Source organism: Gadus chalcogrammus, chromosome 20, assembly GCF_026213295.1.
Source record: "Gadus chalcogrammus isolate NIFS_2021 chromosome 20, NIFS_Gcha_1.0, whole genome shotgun sequence".
NCBI lineage: Eukaryota > Metazoa > Chordata > Actinopteri > Gadiformes > Gadidae > Gadus > Gadus chalcogrammus.
This window is the reverse complement of record NC_079431.1, coordinates 12220604-12241827: the sequence shown is the minus strand read 5'-3', so window position 1 is coordinate 12241827 and position 21224 is coordinate 12220604. Positions and strand designations below refer to the sequence as shown.

The following is a 21224-nucleotide window of genomic DNA, read 5'->3' as shown; positions in this document are numbered from 1 at the left end:
TGCCTTCAAAGGACAACGTCTGTCAGAATGAAACATCACCCATCATAAGATGCATGCTCAAACGCACGCACGCACTCACGCACACACACGCTGCATGTTCTGCACACATGCACAATTCCTCGAAGGCAGGGTCTATCGCAGAGCTCCAGAACCTTCTCTGCACGAGTTATCTCAGTCAGTTTGTGTGTCTGGAGTGTGTTGCGTGTCAGAGACGGGAGCCGTAACCAAGGGGGAGGGAGGGATAGAGAGGAGGGGGTTTCGGGAGGGAGGGTTTAACACAAGCTCCTCCAGAGCTTCCTCTCATAAAAGACAGATGAAGATGAAGCTCAGTGCGTCATGACTGGGAGACTTGGCATGGAGCTGCCGACCCACACGCACTCAAGCACTCACACACACACATACACACACACACACACACACATAAATCTAGCCTTTATACTGCATATCTGAAATAAATGTTTTAAATGGAGCACCTTGTAAGATTTAAATAGTCCCACTAACGGTAAAAGGGGTCGTTTATCTCCATGAAGGCAGTTGCTATGTCTTAGAAGAGCCAGTCGTTACAATTATAAATAACGCTAACGACGATAGATGAACGGCCGTCGCTGGCTAGGCTCTGTTTACCGAGACGCGCCCCGTAAATCCGAGCGGTAATGTTGGCCGACAATGCGGCGGAGCTCTGCCTCGACTCAGCGGCGGCTGACCTTCTCTCGCGTCGTAAGGTAAACCACGGAGAGACGCGTCGCCGTTTCAACTTTGTGTGTGTCTGTGTACTCGCTGTGTAAACACGCGCAAGGGTCGTACACAGAGTACGAGTGATGTGCTTATGTAGTGAAGTTGTGTGCGACTCAGTGGCCGAACGAGTTCCCGGGGAAACGGTTTAAGATTGACTACGGCCCCTCGTCGTTTCCATTTGTTTTCATAGTGTGAGTACATCTCCCCTTGCTGAGTACAGCGGAAGATGAGCGCCATCTGGTGGCTGTACCAGAAATACACACACGTTCTAGGTTCCAATTGGAAGTGTGTGTGTGTGTGTGTGTGTGTGTGTGTGTGTGTGTGTGTGTGTGTGTGTGTGTGTGTGTGTGTGTGTGTGTGTGTGTGTGTGTGTGTGTGTGTGTGTGTGTGTGTGTGTGTGTGTGTGTGTGTGTGTGTGTGTGTGTGTGTGTGTGTGTGTGTGTGTGTGTGTGTTATCCTTCCTGAAGAGTAACACGGTTCTGCACCTGGACCTGGGAAGCGGGGCGGTGCGCCGGCTGGTTCTGTCCCCGGACGCAGAGCCGCCCGTCACCAAGTCCTCCAACTGGTGGAGCAGCAAGGAGCAGCAGGTCAGAGGTCACATACACACACGCATACACTCAGCGAAAGGGAGGAGGTTAACACTTGGTTAACCTACATGTACTGCCTGAACACACACACATAGCACACACACATAGCACAGACACACACACACACACTTACTGTCCCCCGTCAACACCCTGTTAACATTATTAACACACAAGTTATTTTTACCTCCCTTCTGCCAGTTCCTTTTCCATCTCCATCTCCATGTGAAGTTATCTGCGTTTGTGTGAAAGACAAATTCAACACAAAATCAGCCTTGTCTTTTTTGGTGTTTAATTTAGTTTTCTGTGTCATTTTCAGGCAAGCTATAAGATGTGCCGTGAGTTCGCTCACAAAAATTGGCTCCTCTTCTTCAAGGAGGATGGGTAAGGAAACATATAGTGTACTATTTGGTAGTACGTAGTACTACGTATGTTTTATATTGTTATGAGATCGATGTAACTTACCTTCTGCGTGTGTGTGTGTGTGTGTGTGTGTGTTTTTGTGTCGGTGTCTGTATATGCATGTGTGTTTGTGTGTGTGTATGTGTGTCTGTCTGTATATGAATGTATGTGTGCACGTTTGTGTGTGTGTGTGTGTGTGTGTGTGTGTGTGTGTGTGTGTGTGTGTGTGTGTGTGTGTGTGTGTGTGTGTGTGTGTGTGTGTGTGTGTGTGTGTGCGCGTGCGTGCGTGCGTGTGTGTGTGTGTGACCATAGCAACCAGCTGGAGGTGCTGGACGTCCTGGAGGGCCAGGTACACTCCATCTCCCTGCCCATTAACCTGAAGGACGTGTACCTGGTGGCGGAGGACCGCTGGCTGCTAACAGAGAGCAACAGCAACAAGTAGGAACATGTTGCCTGCGTGGCTCTCTGTATATCCTTCTATCTATTCAATTCAATTCAATTCAATTCAATTCAATTCAATTCAATTCAATTGTATTCGTATAGCCCTTAATCACCATTACAGCCTCAAAGGGCTTAACAGGCCAAAAAACCTGACTCAAGCCCCCAAAAGGGCAAGAAAAACTCCCTTAATAATCAATAATCTATCTGTATGTATATCACTCTATCTATCATTCATTCCCTTGTTCTATCATTACATCTATCGATCTATAATTCTATCTTTCTATCTATCTATCAATCTTAATATTTATCTTTCTATCTACCTTTTAAATATCTCCTGAAAACTCTTCATAGACTTTTGATAGCTGCTGCCCCTTCCTCTTTTTAAAATATTTTGTTTGATTTAAGATTTTTGTTTTAATTTGTATATTTTTCTTCTGTATTCAGTTTTTTCAGTTTTTTTCTTTGCATTGTAATCATCATTATCGACCTGTCTTCACGCGGGCGTGTGTGTATATATATTTGTATGTGCCTAGTTAAATGTATCAAAGCAGTTGTGGCTAGCATTGTGGTTTTGGTTTGACAGGAAGTTCCTCCTGACTAAGCCTATGCACATGGGAGCGGAGGACTCTGGCGTGTGTCAGCTGCACACCATCAGCGAGGACGCCGTCAGCGCCGGTCACGGAGCCACCTCCGGTACGCCTCGCCCGCCGTGGACCCAGTCGTTCTTTGGTTTTTCATTCATTTAGGATTCATCAGTTTTCATTTGGCTTTAACAGAAAATACCTGTTAATCAGTGCGCTACATCCTTATACATTGGTTTTTCTTCAGTATTAATAATAACTATAGTAAATTGTATTCATGAACCACTTTTTATTCAAGATATCTCAAAGTGCTGTAGACTAGGGCTTGAACTATCAAAAATGCAAACTAAAAATAACTAAATGGCTTCCGATACAAGAAGAACTTTAGGCCCTGCCTTGAGTCCAGTGACTGTAGTTCCCCCCTATGGGAAGAGAGGGCCTTCCAAAGCCTGGGGGACAGTAGAGCAAAACGCCTGGTTCTCCATAATGCCATAAAGCCTGAGAAGTGATCACAGCAGTACAGTAAAAATAATATGATGTATGATGTATTATTGTTACTGAGGTACCTTCTGCAATCCTTTGATCCCACTATGGCATTCATACCATATGCTTTTGATTACATTTCAAACAGCGTCAGTTTGACAGTCAGTCTAATGTATATATTTTTTTCAGGTTGCTCATTCCCAGACATACAATTTCACAGCTTTACAAAGAGACATGAAAAAGTTATGTTCAACAGCAGCTGTTGATTTTCTTCAACAATTCCCTGGTCGCTGTGCAACACGAATCCCATGTATCCATGAATGAATGCTTTGCTTTTCCCAAGCAAGGGCAGCTGGATTCTGGGTTTCACAACAGTAGTTTGAGAGGGAATTCATTTAAAACAGTTAGCCGGAAGGTTCTGTTAGACTTCAGCCCGGGGAGGAAGCACGTTCCGGCTGATAAACATCTTGTGTACGAGTCACGCACGAGACTGTTGAGCAATGGATACTAAAAAGGAAAATCTAAAAGCAACGTTAGCACAGGAACCTCCGGATTCTGAGGCCTCAGAGAGACAAGACGTCAACATCGCTGCCAGGACACAAAGAGACATGCAGACAGAAAGATGGCTGACCCCACCCCCCGGCCCCAAAATAACAGGCCACCAAGTCAACCCAGACCTATTATCAAGTCAATACTAACCTTTCACATCAACTCAATCTCTTCCACAACCGGGCCAGGCTGAAGGAGTTACAACGCCTCATACATTTAGTGTATCGGATGACCTGTGGTTGTGTCCAAACATGGGGAGGTGGCTTGACTAAATAAGAATTATTATTTAGTTTGTTCCTGCTGAGACAGGCCAGCCAGCTGGTGATCCCTCTATAGTATATCAGCCCTATACCCACACCAGTATATATGAAACACGTACAATAACACTGGTTGGATGTCCTCTGGGACACTGCTCATAGATGTCAGGTGTGTGTGTGTGTGTGTGTGTGTGTGTGTGTGTGTGTGTGTGTGTGTGTGTGTGTGTGTGTGTGTGTGTGTGTGTGTGTGTGTGTGTGTGTGTGTGTGTGTGTGTGTGTGTGCACGTCTACGTGTGTGTCTCAAGGTGATGTTCTCCTCCTTGTTCCGGCCTCCTCACCTGTGTATCCCCCTTCTCTCCCCTCTCCGCCCCCTGCCCCCACCCAGGCGAGGCGTGCGTGCCCGACATGGTGTCGTCCGACCAGCTCCCCAACGAGAACCTGAGCGCCGCTCTGGGCCAGAGGATCGTCTCCCCCAACCGGCTGGTGGCCGACGGGGGGTCCTACGCCCAGCTGGTGGTGGGCTTCCCTGACCTGATGGTGAGCACGGGGCCACTGACGACAGTCGCAGTGTTATGATGTCACTTCTATGTCGTGTTTCTTATGGCGGCTCTTGATTACTGTCACCATTACTGAATCACCACTACTTCACGCTTGATGACAATGATTACTATGGTGGGCCTTATAATGTGGATGCCTGCACTAGGATTTTTGTCATCTTTTGAATATAATTTAATATATCGTATATATTTCTCTCTCTCTCTCTCTCTCTCTCTCTCTCTCTCTCTCTCTCTCTCTCTCTCTCCCTTCCCATCTCTCTCTCTCTCTCTCTCTCTCTCTCTCTCTCTCCCCATCTCTCTCTCTCTCTCTCTCTCTCTCTCTCTCTCTCTCTCTCTCTCTCCTCTCTCTCTCTCTCCCCCCCTATGCCTCTCTCCCTCCCCTCCCTCCCTCCCTCTCTCTCTCTCTCTCTCTCTCTCTCTCTCTCTCTCTCTCTCTCTCTCTCTCTCTCCCCCCTATGCCTCTCTCTCTCTCTCTCTCTCTCTCTCTCTCTCTCTCTCTCTCTCTCTCTCTCTCTCTCTCTCTCTCTCTCTCTCCCCTATGCCTCTCTCCCTCCCTCCCTCCCTCCCTCTCTCTCTCTCTCTCTCTCTCTCTCTCTCTTTCTCTTTCTCCCTCTCTCTCTCTCTCTCTTTCTCCCTCTCTCTCTCTCTCTCTCTCTCTCTCTCTCTCTCTCTCTCTCTCTCTCTCTCTCTCTCTCTCTCTCCCCCCCCTATGCCTCTCTCCCTCCCTTTCTCTCCCCCTTCCCTGTACACCTCGTTAGTCTCCTAACGAGGTGTACAGCTTCAAGAGGCCCGTGCACCTGTCGGACGTGAAGAGCGGCGAGGGCGCCGGGAGTCTCTTCCTCCGGGGAGGAGGAGGAGGGGCCGGCCCTCGCACCAGCCCGGCCAAGCGCAGCAACTGCATCGGCCTGCTCTCAGCCAATCAGGTGGTCCGAGCCCTCCCGCCCACCCGGGTGCCCCTGAAGGAGATCTTTCCCAAAGGTCAGAGGTTTGAGTCCCTCGGATGAGACGGCTTGCTAAAAACTCTTCCATTGCAATAACACTTAAATTACATAACACTTAAACATTGCACTTAAAAACATCATCATAAATCTGTTGATAGGTGAGAAACCACAAAGGACACATGTCATTGTCAAGGATCCTTGAACTCATTCCCAGGCCTGAAGACCAACAGGTTGCACACATGTTAAATGGCTGTTCTCAGGATCATCACACATCACAGTGGATGTTTTGTATCTGTCTTGGTTCATGCAACCATTCACTGGGATCTGCTTTAACCAACCACAGGTGGTTCCCTTGTTAACTCCCTGACTTCTATTTTGCCCTTCAGATGTCACCCCTCCCATGACAGCAGCCTACCTGGAGGTGACAGACCTGAACTCGAAGAAGCTCAAATATGTTCCAGTCCCAAGGTTAGCCCTCCACTTCCAGGACACAATGTTTTATAGTCTATGGGTGACACAAAATGGCCGTTAGCCCCATCGAGTGGCCAGAGCCGTTACTACATGCTCACCTCAGGCACTGTTAAAATCATTAAAAGTGTAACAAAGTTGGGGCCGCTGTATTATTTAATTGTGACTGTAAGCTACTAGTAGTTAGGTAAAGGTAGATGTTTATATATCACATTCATACCAACATTTAGTGCATGGCTACAAAGTTGAAGGTTCTGGTTAGATGGCTGACTAGATGGCCACTAACAGTTCTAAGAGATGTGACTAATGTCTTTCATTGTCAGGTACATGTATACATTTTAGGAGCATTTGGTTTTATTTTGATTGTATTAGGTGACAATATTAAATGGTAGTGTAACGTATTACGCTGTTCAACAGAACATTCATACTGGTGTCTCTTGTAGGAAGGCCTTGATATTGACTGCTGTTATGTCTCCACAGGTCAACGTCTGCGTCGCCCTACACAAATTGGTTGTCTAAGGTGTCAGACTGTGATGTTGTTATAGCCGCCCTGGGCTCTGGCAACGTAGTCACTGTTGATATGGGCGGGTGTGTCCGTCTGTGGGAGACGGGATTGGACAACCTGCAAAGATCTTTGTTGGAATGGAGAAATATGATTGGCTCAGAGGACGGCCGGCCAATACAGGTAATTTAACGCAATGTGTGCGATAAAAAATGTGTGCATTCGTATTTATTCTGTTTCATTTAAAATCACCTGCAGTTCTACTTCAGGCCACAGTGTAGCAGTATTGTTTCACAAATGGCTCCACAAACGCAGTACCTGAAGCAGACGGGATGTTTTTCCCGCTGTGGTCAGACACAAGCTACCCAAAACATTCCACATTTCATTCAAATAGGAATGTGTTCTTGCCCCCCTACCGTGCCGTGTCTAGTGTGGGCGTCTCTGAATGAGGGTCCATTGTGCTGCTGAGGTCATGGGTTTGACCCTGCTCAGGGGTCAGCACATTCAGACCAGTGTCCCGGGCCCTGGGTCCAGGGTGATGGAAATAGCCCCCACATATACACACACACACACACACACATATCTATACATACACACACACACACACACACACACACACACACACACCTATATATCTATACATACACACACACACACACACACACACCTATATATCTATACAGACTCACACACACACACACACATATATATATACACACAGACACACACAGACACACACACACACACACACACACACACACACACACACACACACACACACACACACACATAGACACAGAAACACACACACAAAGACAAACACACAAAATCACACACAGATACACACACACACAGACGCACACAGATACACAAACACACACAGACCCACACATACACACACCAATACACACACACATACACACAAACACAGACACACACACACACACACACACAAGACAGGGTCTCTTAGAGCCAAGTGGGCGCTGTCCAGATAGAGAAAGCATTGTGCAATTTGGATGAAAAGCCCAGAACTAGGTCCAAAATCGGTGGGAAATTCTTAGAAATGGGCCTGCAAGGGAAAGACGACTCCATGTTAATGTACTGGAGAGAATTTACGAGAGACCCGAGATGATCTGCTGAAATCCTCCCAAAGTCTAGCACCTAGACTAGCCTGTGGTGCCAACAAGCCGACCCACCGCCTTGACCGTGGCTTGTGTTTGTCAAACACAATCACACAGGCAGACACACACACACACACGTCCACACGCCTATACTGCAAACTCCCGGCCACTCCCACACGGCTAAACACCCTCATTGGTCAGCCGGCCTTCGATGAGGGCACCTTGAACCCGCGCTATAGGTCGGGCCGGAGACAGAGCAGGCCCTGTGTGTTTCTTGTTAGCCCTCCGCAAACAGCAGCACCTCTCCTTTACCATGGCCTTCACCTTGGCCAGTGCCATACCCCTTCTCTGCAGCCCCTACAAGTGAGCCATCGCTGTCCACACAACGGGCCTCTGAGAGGTGCAACCTGTGCACATATGCTACAATACTCTGCCTCTTGCCAAATACCACATTTTTTAGGGGAGTGAAGGCAGGGCAACGTGGAATGGTTCCGTCGTAGCAAGTTTTTCGGTTAAAGATTTACACTGGCAGCCGCGTCTCACGGTGCAAAGTGTTCAGACTGCAGACTTTTATCACCGCGTCTGGTAGATTGGTGAGCTGGACAAGGACAAAGGATCACATTCCACAGCTCTGGTGGGGGCACATTAGGACGTGCGTGCACGGCCAAGTATGCACACGCACTTACACACACACACACACACACACACACACACACACACACACACACACACACACACACACACACACACACACACACACACACACACACACACACACACACACACACACACACACACACAAGCACCATCACACAGACACCATCAAATAAACATGCTTACACCCTAAGCGCTCACACACGGGCATGCACGCACACACACATGGCCTCTGTCGTATACACAAATACACATCCAGTAGATGCACCATAATCAACAACACACACAGACACATGAGACTAACCTGGTTAAATAAAGGATATAATAACAGACACCATGTACACACATACACACTAATCACACACACATACACACCGCACAGACCCCTTGAACACGTCGGCGTGTAATTTGCCCACAAGACACACACTGAATGTAATAATAAAACGTGATGAAAAGCAATTAAGGAGCACGGAGCTCCTGATTTCCCATGACCCAGGATGTGATAGATGAGTCACTCAATGACCCCTTGGTGGCCTTATTCCTGTATATAGTTCAGAACATCCACACAATGGCCGTTTTGTACTCGCCTGCATGCGTGTAAGGGGGGAGGATGTGCGTGTATGCATGTACATGTCTGTGTGTTTGTGGGTGGGTGTGGGTGTTTGTTAGTGTGGGTGGTTGTACAAAGATTCATTGAAACATGTTTGGGTGAAAAATCAACACCTATTAATACATATCCCTGCTTCCTTGGACACACACTTACGGTATTGTGTGTTCCTGTATGATTGTGTGTGTGCGTGTGTGTGTGTGTGTGTGTTTATATTTGTGTCTTTGCTTGTGTGTGACTTGAGTAAAAGACATTGAGCTCACTTAATCTTGAGTTTGAGGCACTCAATCGAGCCTTCTCATCTATCCTGAGCCTCTGCTGCTGCTCCATTACAACACCGACGACATCACCTATCAACGCATTACACATTACACATAAACGCACACACAAACTAACACATGCACACACACAAACACACTCGTCCCCCAATCGGCCACACATATATTGACAAACGCACACACACACACACACACACACACAATCTCTCTCTCTCTCTCTCTCTCTCTCTCTCTCTCTCTCTCTCTCTCTCTCTCTCTCTCTCTCTCTCTCTCTCTCTCTCTCACTTAGTCATTCACTCACTCACTCACTAACTCTCTCTCTCTCAGTAACACACACACGCACACACTTAGAGTGTCTATCAGTCAGCTCCTTGGTTAAGCAGCCCGTCATAGGGTGGTGGGGGGGGTGGGGGGAGGCTTGTACAGGTTGCGGGTTGGTACAGGCACTGTCCTGTCACTCCGCACCACGCAGCTCTGTACATACAATACACTGTTCTGTTATGTTTTCAATAGTGCTGTTCCACCCCCTTCCCTTAGTCCCCTGCCTGTCTACTGGAGCAACCTAATCAGTAGAGAGGCTACCACAACAAAGGCACACCTACACACACACACACACGCACACACACACGCACACACACGCACACACATGCACTCACGGACACAAACAAGAAAAAATCCATAGATACACACACACACACACGCACATACACACACACACACATGGACACATATTAAATTATTCTCGTGCTCAGACATAGATCCCGGGCCGTTAATCTTGGTTCTGTCTCGAGGCGCCTAAGTGGAGAATCAGAGCGTTTAACGAGCCTATTACTCCTTCACGCCAACCATAGACCATGGACCATGGAATAGCAAGACAGCTGTGTGTGTGTGTGTGTGTGTGTGGGCGTGACGGATGCACAGATTTCCACAGAACATTAAGATGAAAACCACTCCTTTTTTTTAAGCTTTATTACGCTCTTTCTTCATCTCACCCTCCCTTTCTTTCTTTCTTTCTTTCTTTTGTAATTTATTTCTGTCTCCAGGAGATCTACAGGGCTCATTGATGTAGTCAGGCCTCAATGATGTCGTCAGGCCTTACGGTCTGCCAGTGTATTCCGCTGTTTGTGTGTGAAAGAGAGAGTCTGAGAATTCAAAGTGCTATAGGTAAGGTTCTAGGGCGTGAGTCAAAAATAGGGAGTGAGAGAAAATAGCAAGATGTAGAAAATAAACAACCTAAAAAATGTCCAATCCCCCTCTGCTCCCTCTGCTCCCTTAAAACTCCACTACTGAGAGCGGTTGAATTCAGGCACCTTTGATTGACAGGTGAGGTGGATAGCGTGGGCCAAACAGGGGACGGTCTATCATTTAAATTGTCCCATGCGGAGGTAGGTGTGCGCTCAACTAGAACAGAAATTCTCGCAGAGCATTTCAAACACTTATATCTTACAGATGGCAATGGCTATTACACTAAAATAGATCCTACATAATTTACTCACTGCACCTTTAATGCGAGTGCATATGCCAGTAATAGACGGTTTGTTGGTCAAATCCACCACAATGTATTTCTACATTGATTTGGTGATACATTTCAGCAGTGGGCAATTGTTTTATCTTACAGTTGGTCAAGCACCCAGAGATGATGAGTATAGCAACTATAGGAAGTGGCAGCAACCCATTACTGGGTAACTGTGACAGTCAGAAGAGATGTCCCAACCGTCACCACTCTATTCATCTTAGCCGACCACATATGAAAGAAATCCGACCTACCAAGTCATTCAGTGACTCACTGTGATTCCCACCGCTGTGACACCCCTAACGGGGGAACACTGTTAATACTGTGTTGGTGATGGTGACCATGGTAACATGAGAAGACACACACACTCAAGGGCCGGTCCAGCTTGTCTCATGCTTTTCCGGAACACACGGCTACCGATCAGACACCTTAGTCCGGCCTCTCACCGGGTCTGGGAACACTAAACCCAGCCCCTCACACACTCACCATTATGTAACCCATCCCCAAATACTGTGTTGCTCAGGCTCTGCGCGAGGCCCCGGTATGCCTCCATGCAGCCGGGAGGGCCGACCCCAGAATAGAAACCTTCCCATTCAACGTCTGGTGATGACGTGCGTGCGACCGTCAGCGAGCTATGTCTAGCCCGGTGTAAGCCTTTGAAGACCCTAGTCGTGCATTACATCCATCTATCTGTGCACACCTTTCCTTACATGGCGCAGGTATGCGTGTGAGGTGAGCCCCTCGGTTATTTCCTTCCCGTGGGATGCGTCACGCAGGTATGGAAGTGTAATGGGAGCAGGGCCACGGAGCAGAGGTGAGGCCTTTAAAGTGTGCAGTGACGTCCGTCGGTGACTTCTAACCCCGTACAACCCGGGCACCGTGACACGTGGCTCTCTCTCTGGTTACCGAGGGGTTAACACTGTTAACACTCTTGGACACACAGGTCTCATACATACAATCACACAGTCAACTTGGATCCAGCAGTCCTACTAGATTATGGCAAAACCTCTGGGGGGGAGATGGCGCAGAGCCTGCGACGGAAACCAGAAACTGTAATTGGCCTAAGAGCTTTGTCCTGTTTTTTTGGTCCAGCAACGTGATTGGTTGGAAAAAAATATGAAGCGAAGGAAACGGAACCAAGATTTTGCCTTTTCTGCAATCAGAATATTAATTATTAGCCATACATGAGGAAGTCATAGACAACAATGACTGTGTGTGTGTGTGTGTGTGTGTGTGTGTGTGTGTGTGTGTGTGTGTGTGTGTGTGTGTGTGTGTGTGTGTGTGTGTGTGTGTGTGTGTGTGTGTGTGTGTGTGTGTTCCAGCTGTGTCAATGGGGGGCTTTGTCATGTTGGTTTTGTCGCTGATTAAATGTAAACGAAGACCTTCATTCTTCATCCTAATTGGCGAACGGTAGGCACAGGCAGACACCAAAAGTGTCGGCCTGTATGTAGGTGCGTGCTTGTGTGTGTGTAGATGTGTGTTGTGCTCACTAGCAATAGTTTAAGTATTGTTTTGTTATCAGGTCTCTCTTGCAAAATAGATGCAATGAGGCAAAGCTGCATTAATAAAGTTTAAATAAAACAATAATAATCTTATCATCAAAACATGCAATGAGGTCAAACACCTGTATTTACAGATTAGTACCAGCTAGATCTTCAGGCGAGTAGCAAAAGAATGTCAGTATAATCCACTCGTAATCCCTATCTCCCTCCTAATCTAAACTAAGTAGAAATCTCTGCTGGCTCAGCACTTGTCCAGCTCCTGTGTAAACAGAAAGAGAGAGAGAGGGAGAGATTTAATGAAGACTTAATGAAGATTTAACTACATTGAACTAAATGTATATTAGTCCATAGCATTACCCTACAGCTGTGTGTGTGTGTGTGTGTGTGTGTGTGTGTGTGTGTGTGTGTGTGTGTGTGTGTGTGTGTGTGTGTGTGTGTGTGTGTGTGTGTGTGTGTGTGTGTGTGCAGCAGAGGGAGTGGTCTCAGTGTCTCCTGCTGCGTTCCAACAGCCTTTTACCATGATGCCGTTAGAACACTGTCTGCTAGCCTTTATCCATGATGCAGTCAGAACACTGTCTGCTAGCCTTTATCCATGATGCAGTCAGAACACTGTATGCTGGTCTTTTACCATGATGCAGACAGAACACTGTCTGCTAGCCTGTTACCATGATGCAGTCAGAACACTGTGTGCCAGTCTGTTACCATGATGCAGTCAGAACACTGTGTGCCAGTCTTTACCATGATGCAGTCAGAATACTGTCTGCCAGCCTTAACCATGATGCAGGCAGAACAGTGTCTGCCATCCTTTTACCATGATACAGGCAGAACACAGTCACAACAACGGCAACACCAGATATATGGATTTGGTGTCGCCCAACTCCCTTGCGCCATCACATGACACGCCCTCCTTTCAATTCCTATGTAAGACTATACGTCACAGCAGGGAATACTACACACACACACGCACACCTTTACATGCACACACTCACACACGCACACACACACACACACTCACAGTCTCCCTCTTTCTCTCGCTCTACTTTCTCTACACTCCCGCTACTCTCTCTCTACCCTCTTTACTCCCTCTCCTCTCCCACACACACTCCATGCTTCATGCCAGACTCTGGCCAACTGCCTGTTCTTCGTGTGAGCCGGCGTGCTGATCTTGGCTTAGAGGAGGCTTCTGTGTGTGTGTGCGTGTGTGTCTGTGCGTCTGTGTATGTGTGTGTGAGAGAAAGGGATTAACCACGGCAACCCTCCTATTACCCCTGGACCTCTCTCTCTGACTCACTCACTGTTTTCCATGGTGGTCTCCCCCACATCTGATAGAGGTCCTGTACTGGAAGGACTGTAGGGGGTGCATTGAGGAGGGAACACTGGGGAAACTGTGTGTGTGTGTGTGTGTGTGTGTGTGTGTGTGTGTGTGTGTGTGTGTGTGTGTGTGTGTGTGTGTGTGTGTGTGTGTGTGTGTGTGTGTGTGTGTGTGTGTGTGTGTGTGTGTGTCTGTACGTGTATGTCTGTGTGTGCGTGTGTGACGACAAGAAGATGAACAAAGGCATCCCATGAGATACTTTTTGTTATAAATGGTGGTCTTCAGTTTGAATTTGGCGTTCCTGGGAAGCATGCTTTGTTCTGTGGGAACAAAAGATCACCTCCAGGAGCCGGAGTGGCTGTAATCTGATATGCACACACACAGATGATAAGCATCGGGGGGTTTGGGGAGGGGGAGGCATGAGCAGGAAACATTTAGTCCCAACTGTGTATTCATCCATTGTTTGAATCCCATTTCATCATAACCCCTCCCCCCATTCTCTCTCTCTCTCTATTCCAAGGGATTCAAGGGCAAGAAAAACGTACATTTACATTGCCTAAGCACCAAAAGTCAAGTGGCATACAACTAGGATACAAGATATTTAGACTAAATACTTTTTCTAAAAGTTCAATATTTAGCTAAATTAAATGTGTAAAAGCAGTCAAGTTAATCAGACGACTCACTCTTTCTCTCTCCCTCTCTCTCTCTCTCTCTCGCTCGCTCGCTCGCTCTCTCGCTCTCTCTCTCAGATAACGGTCCAGAGGGACAGTGGTCTGGATGTCAGCGGCCCCAAACATGGAAAGATTGACGCCAAGAACGCTCCCCACGTGGGGGGGAACCAGTGGGCCGGGGGCACTGGTGGGTACCTGTGGCTTTTGTGGGTAAAGGTTGTTTCAGTGAAAATAGGGGCAGCTGTATGCAGTTGAAATACAAAGATGACAATCACACCATGTTGAATTAGAATCAGTGTATGAGCCAAGTAGGCGTCAACGTACAAAGAATTTTCCGGTGCACTGATTCTTGGGACATGTGAACCTGTCGTTGAATCATCACTTCTTTGTCCTCTCCACCCTTCTCCCCCTCCACCTTCTCCTCAACCTCTACCCTCTCCTCCTCCACCCTCTCCTCCTCCATTTTCCCCTCACCCTCCACCCTCTCCTCCTCCACTTTCACCTCAACCTCCACCCTCTCTTCCTCCACTTTCACCTGAACCTCCACCCTCTCCTCCTCCACCTTCCCTCCACCTTCTCTTCTCTTCCCTCTCTTCTCTCTCTCGTCTTCCTGCAGGAGGCAGAGACACGGCGGGCCTGGGGGGCAAGGGGGGTCCCTACCGGCTGGACGCCGGCCACAAGGTGCACCAGCTGTCCCAGGCCGAGAAGGACTCCGTGCCCGAGGACGTGCGCAAGGCGGCGCGCGAGATGGGCGAGAAGGCCTTCAAGGACAGGTGGGCCTGGCCGACCAATCACAGCACAGTAGCGCCCTCCCTAACCTCTCACTCTAAAACAGGCAGCATGCTTCTTGTGGAAAATAAGTCTGCGTGAAATGACGTTATTGCAGAGAATATGAACCAACGCATACCTTCTTTTCAACACTTCTTGCTCCGCCAGGATTCCATTACTTCCAGAGATCGCCGCAGGTGACGGCAATGAGAACAATGTGTGTGATTAGTTTATAAGTCAAGGCGGGCGTGAGTGTAAACATCAGACATAGACTATTCCAAGACCCAGGTGTGCATGACTTCTTGGCTACATTGGACACAAATATGCGGAACTCCTATTGCCGTGTGTTGGACCATCTGCCAGAGTCATCCATAACAGCGAGTGTGACTGGCTGCGTTGGACTCACTCATCGGACAGTGCAGTGGCAGTGAAATCCAAATACCTGGCAGTCACCTCACACTGTTAACAGAACCCTTCTCCCTGGATGACCCCTTCTTAGAGCTCGGGCCCCAGAGGTCGGGGGGCAGGGGACCCCTAGTGTAACCCTAACCCAGGGGTGGGGAGAGGGACCGGGCCTCTCCGCTCCTCGTGGTGTTGAGCCTGTGGAGGTGTGCAGATGTGTCGGGGATAGGTTGGCACCTTATTCTAAGTCCTTTCCTCTGCACCGACTGTCTGAAACTGCGATCTGAATAATGCGGAACAGGTGTGTGTCAATGCGTGTGTGTGTGTGTGTATGTGGGTTTGTGTGTGTGTGTGTGTGTGTGTGTGTGTGTGTGTGTGTGTGTGTGTGTGTGTGTGTGTGTGTGTGTGTGTGTGTGTGTGTGTGTGTGTGTGTGTGTGTGTATGTCAGAGTGTGTGTGTGTGCGCGCCCTCATGTGTGCGTCACTTCGTGTGTGTGTGTGTGTGTTCCAGGCGGCTAGGGGTGGAGAGGGCATCCCTTTCAACAGCTCCCACCATGAAGGCTTTCTCTGTTCAAACAGTCGCTCTTCTCTTCACTAGCTCCTCTCCGTTTTCCACTGGCCGTCTCCCCCCTCTCTCTTCTCCCCCTCCTCCTCCTCCTCTCCTAAACGTTCCCATGTACCGTCCTGCAACACTGAGTGCTTTCACATTGACCTGGCAGCTGCCCTTCTCATCTCCCTTTCATTATCTGTCTCCACACTTCATCTCTGCTCGCCCTATCTCTCTCTCTCTCTCCCGCTCGCTCGCTCATTCAGTTTCCTTATCTCTCTCTCTCTCCTCCATATCTGCCTCTCTCCTCTGTGCCCTCCACCCCAAACGCTCACTCACAACAACTGCTCAACTGTCTCTCCTCCCCTCTTGCAGCCGTTCCTTCTTTCTGTCGTTCAACATCACCCACCAAACACGTTCTACATCAACAAACAAACGGCAAAATCAGTCTGTCCGTCCGTCCGTCCGCCCGCCTGCCTGTCTGTCTGTGTGTCTGTCTGAGTTGAGCTCCAGAGGCTGACTCCGTTCTGTAGCTACATGCAGAGATGTGGTTCTGCTTCCAGGTAACTGTCAGCCTCTCCCCCCTGACAGGTCAGACAAGGCACCCGGCAGGCACGTTCTGCTCGGTGTCAGTCTCTCTGTCCGTGGTACAGATCTTTACTTTGCTTAAGGGGATGGTGTCATTCACATCGTAAATTCCCGATAAACGCACCCACACTCACACACACAGACACACATGGACACAGACAGTCGCACGCATTCACACTGCAGACATCTCCTACAAAATAACATTCCTTCTCACACACACACACAACGCACACAACGCACACTCACTCACACACACAGACACATATGGACACAGACGCATTCACACTGCAGACATCTCCTACAAAATAACATTCCTTCTCGCACACACATAACGCGCACTCACTCACACATTCTGTCTGGGTCTCTGCTGGTGAAGGCTTTGGTTCTGCTTCTGTTCCTAACTTGGTCCAGACGCCAGCTTTCACTTCACCGAATCTGGACATGACCACTTCTCATTCAGGCCAAGCTCCACGTCTCTGTCTCCCTGTCCGTCTCTCTCTGTTGTCTCTCTGTCCATCTCTCTCTCTCTCACTCTCTCTCTATCTCTTTCGCTCTCGCTCTCTGCCTCTGTCTCCTGGAACTGAAAGTCCTGGAATCTTCCGAAAAAGAATGGTCTTGGTAGCTGTCCAGTCCCTTTTCTCTCTCACACACACACACACACACACACAGACACACACACACACACAGACACACACACACACACACACATAGAGGAATCTCAGAAAGTCACATTACTAGGCTGGCCTTTGTAAGTGGAGTTGATGTAGTAAGAATGAGAAAAATGTGTGAATGAAAAGGTGCACGATTGCCATCATTATCATAAGACTTCAATCTATATATTAATATTTAATACTATAACTATGATCAAAGTTTATTGTGACTAATACCATGGTTGCTAGCTATTCAACTCAGATTTGTAGCACTTAATCATTGAGGCGGATGTACAGTTACATTGAACCATTGAAAAATAAATACAAAATGTAATCCTCACAGCAGAGTTGACAAGTTGTTGGTGTCTCTACTGAACTGTGAATAAACCCACAGCCACCTGTTAGACAGCGGCAAGATTATATGGGTGTGTGTGTATGTGTGTGTGTGTGTCTATGTCAGTATGCCTGATTGCATGGCTGATAAAGGTGCAGTCTACATATCCAACCCTTATCACTCTGTTCCCTGCTACAGTCACGCAAGTACACCACACACACTCACTCACACACACACGCAGGCACAGGCATACAGATGCTGGCCTGCTTCATGTCATGACACATCCATCCCATAATCCCACTGTAGATTACTTTGCTCCTTCTATACTTTGGCCTCGCCATGCTGCTTTTGTCACCAAAGGCTTCTAACACCTGGGGATCACACACACACACACACACACACAAACACACACACACACACACACACACACACACACACACACACACACACACACACACACACACACACACACACACACACACACACACACAGGTACAAACACAAACACACGCAGGCACAAACACACACACTCGCACACACACATATTTATTGGTCACTGGTTCATTTATTTTAACAACACACACCCGATCTCTCTTGGGTGTAGCAGGTCTTACTTCTACCCTCATTTTATAGATGAATGCTTTGTGTGTTTGTGAGTGAGTGTGCCTGTGTTTGCATGTGTGTGTCTTTGTGTGGTTGTGTGGGGGAGAGATGGTGAACGTAGCAAAAGACGGATGGTAATCCCACATGGGATTATAAACATTATTTTACCTTGGGACCGACACCTGTGTATCTCTCGCTCTCACACCCACAGACACACACACACACACACACACACACCCACACACTCACAAATTCATTGGTGTCACTGGTTCATTTTTAACAACGCCTTGTTCTTTCACAGGTGTCCTGAGTTCCTGGAAAAAAAGTCCCTCCTTTTCTTTCAATCTTTCCGTCTGTCTGTCTTTCAAATTCAAACCAAGACAGTAAAGTCAAATGCATAGATCTTTTTTATGATTCTCTCTTTCTCTTCTTCCCTCCCTCTCGCTAACTCTCACTCTCTCTCTCTCTCTCTCCCCCTCTCTCTCCCAGGTTGAAGGAGATCAATATGAGCGAGTACGATGCCACCTCATACGAACGCTTCTCACTGGCGGTGAGAAGACAAGTGCAGTCCCTCCGAATCATCCTCGACAGCCTACAGGTGTGTGTGTGTGTGTGTGTGTGTGTGTGTGTGTGTGTGTGTGTCTCTCTTTCAGAGAGAGAGAGAGAATAAAGAGATAAAGGACTAGACAAACTCAAAGTCAATCATTGTGTTTTTGAATAATGATAAATTACATGTTGAATGAGGAAAGTCACTCTCAATGGCTGGCAAAGTCTAATTGAGATTCAAAGTCACGCATTAGACATACAAAGATGTGAGCAATACTCAATTTTCTTCAAAGTTTATGCTTAAATCAAAGAGAAGCATTCTGCAGCTGTGCGCATTTCTTGCTCTAAAATAATAATAATAAGAATGGACTGAGAGGTTATGGCCCAGAGAAGACTGGAGAAATGTCTCCAGCTGACATAAAGGACCCATCTGGACTCCGCTGGACAGTACAATCTGTCCTGACATCTCAACCCGGATTATAAAACAACACTGGGTTCAACTTAAAACCACTCCCTACGCATTACTCAGGGGGGGGGGGGGGGGGGGCTCTGTCCCCCATGGAGCCACCTGATTGGCTGAACACTGAATAAATGTCCCTGGGTTCTGGGTGTGGTTGTTTAGTAGGCAGGATGTGATGTCCTCCAATTGCCAATTTGTGTGTGTGTGCCTCTGTGTGTGTCTGTGTGTTTGTATGGAAAATAATGCTGCATGTCAATATGATTACAGAGCCCACCAGGCCTCAGTCTGTTATCCCCTCGTCCAGGTGTGAGGCTGCCATGTTTACTGCAGGCGCACGTGAGGGTGTGGGAGTGTACGTGCACCAACCGGGTTGTTAATATCCGTGTGTGTGTGTGTGTGTGTGTGTGTGTGTGTGTGTGTGTGTGTGTGTGTGTGTGTGTGTGTGTGTGTGTGTGTGTGTGAGTACGATGTCCCTCGTTCAGTACACGTGCTTGTGTGTACATGCTCGTGTTCTCCATCCAGGTGTTCAACAATGCCCCACTTGGCTCTAAGCCCGAGCGCACGGCTAGCGCCATCACTTACCCAGCGACACCGCCCCCCCCCCCCCGGCACGCCCCCCTTTCGACACGGAGCGGGATTACAGCGCTCGTAGCGGGCTAAACACTCCTTAAATCATGTCGTCGTCGCCCCCCCTCCCTCCCCCCGGACTGTTTTGAACTTCAACTCACGTAGTGTACTCACACGCGAAGGCGCCCATTCACCCACACCACCAGTCACGCAGCAGACGCACCATAACAAAACAAGCACACATCGTAGTCGGGAGGTAAAGTGCCGCTCCGGGTTTGTTCCATCCAGCGGTCCACCCTCCATCCCCCGGGGGAAATCCTGCTCACTGTTTATCCTTCGACCACAGCCTGGGTTGCCAGATACAAACACGGGACTCCCCCTAAGCCGTTTAAAGAAAGAGCCTTTTACCATGCTGCTAGTTATGTATCGATGGCACCATTTCCACGCATCACGATTCGTGGAAAGAGGGATCCCTCTGTCTGCATTCCTTCTCAAGGTTGAGCATTTAGGGAGTTTTTTCTTGCTCTTTTGGGAGCTATGGTTAGGCGTGGGGCATAACATGGGGCCTGTTAAGCAAGAGGCTGTAACTGTTATGAAGTGCTATGCAAATGCAAATGTGGTTGACTGGACTTGGTTTTAAAGTGGAGCTTCTCCTATCTATATATGCACTGTATCTCTGACTGTCAACCTTTTGATAAATTCTTACTTAGGTTAGCATTTCTGCAGCAGTGTGTGTGTATGTGTTTATGTCTTTGTTTACGTGTGCTTGTTTTTACTCGGTAGATGTACTACTCATAATCCTCCCTAACTGTGACCTCAGCAGTGACATCATGATCGTATCTCTCTCACACACACACACACACACACACATACACACACACACACACACACACACACACACACATACACACAGACCCATACACAAAGATCCTCCTACAAGTGCGCACTGCGAACGTGCCTGGGAAGTAGGACCATTGTTTCAGCTGTCACCGCGCTGGGAAGTGCTCGTGACACATTTGTACATTGTGTGGTAGTTTGTTTATTTGTGTGTGTGTGTGTGTGTGTGTGTGTGTGTGTGTGTGTGTGTGTGTGTGTGTGTATTTGAAAACTATCAGTGACCTGTGTTCTCTGGTATGTAAACGTGCGTCATGTTTAGTTAAACATCAAGCACTGGAATGGCGTCGTCAGTGTCGTGTCCTACCGGAATACAGGCGTCCAGAGTGGGGATTTATTTATTATCCACTGAGGTGAGGGAACCCTAAATGGGCTCTGGTTTGACTCCTGTCCGTGCTTCCAGGAAGGGTCAATAGAAAAGTGGAATGTAGGGCAATTCCTACCTTATATATGTCTAACCCTAAACAGCTCGAGGCCTCGGCACTACGGGGCCCCTTCCAGGGCCCCATCCAGGTCTTCCCCCCCACGCCATAGGGTTTGGCTTCCTGCTTTACTTTGGTCCTCTGCTGTTGAAAGGGAAATTGAGAAAGTGGTGCCCTGATGGGTTCACGTGTGTCTTTTGTCAGCCATTGTGCCGGCCGACCGCAGGTCATGTATATTGATGTATTTTCACGACTGAGGATTGCGTGTGTGTCTGTGTTTTTGTGT

The 21224-nt window shown here is 48.0% G+C and overlaps 1 protein-coding gene across 1 annotated transcript in view; it reads left to right on the top strand.

Annotated features, from left to right (window-relative positions):
• The window catches only part of vwa8 (von Willebrand factor A domain containing 8), a 62513-nt gene that overhangs the window by 34815 nt on the left and 6474 nt on the right, over positions 1–21224 (top strand). Inside the window, exons 30-40 of the mRNA XM_056580474.1 lie at positions 1203–1322; positions 1639–1703; positions 2034–2159; positions 2746–2855; positions 4418–4569; positions 5348–5567; positions 5917–5998; positions 6479–6683; positions 14237–14345; positions 14775–14931; positions 18539–18647. Coding sequence (XP_056436449.1) covers positions 1203–1322; positions 1639–1703; positions 2034–2159; positions 2746–2855; positions 4418–4569; positions 5348–5567; positions 5917–5998; positions 6479–6683; positions 14237–14345; positions 14775–14931; positions 18539–18647 — 1455 coding nt within the window. The remainder of the gene's footprint in view (positions 1–1202; positions 1323–1638; positions 1704–2033; positions 2160–2745; positions 2856–4417; positions 4570–5347; positions 5568–5916; positions 5999–6478; positions 6684–14236; positions 14346–14774; positions 14932–18538; positions 18648–21224) is intronic.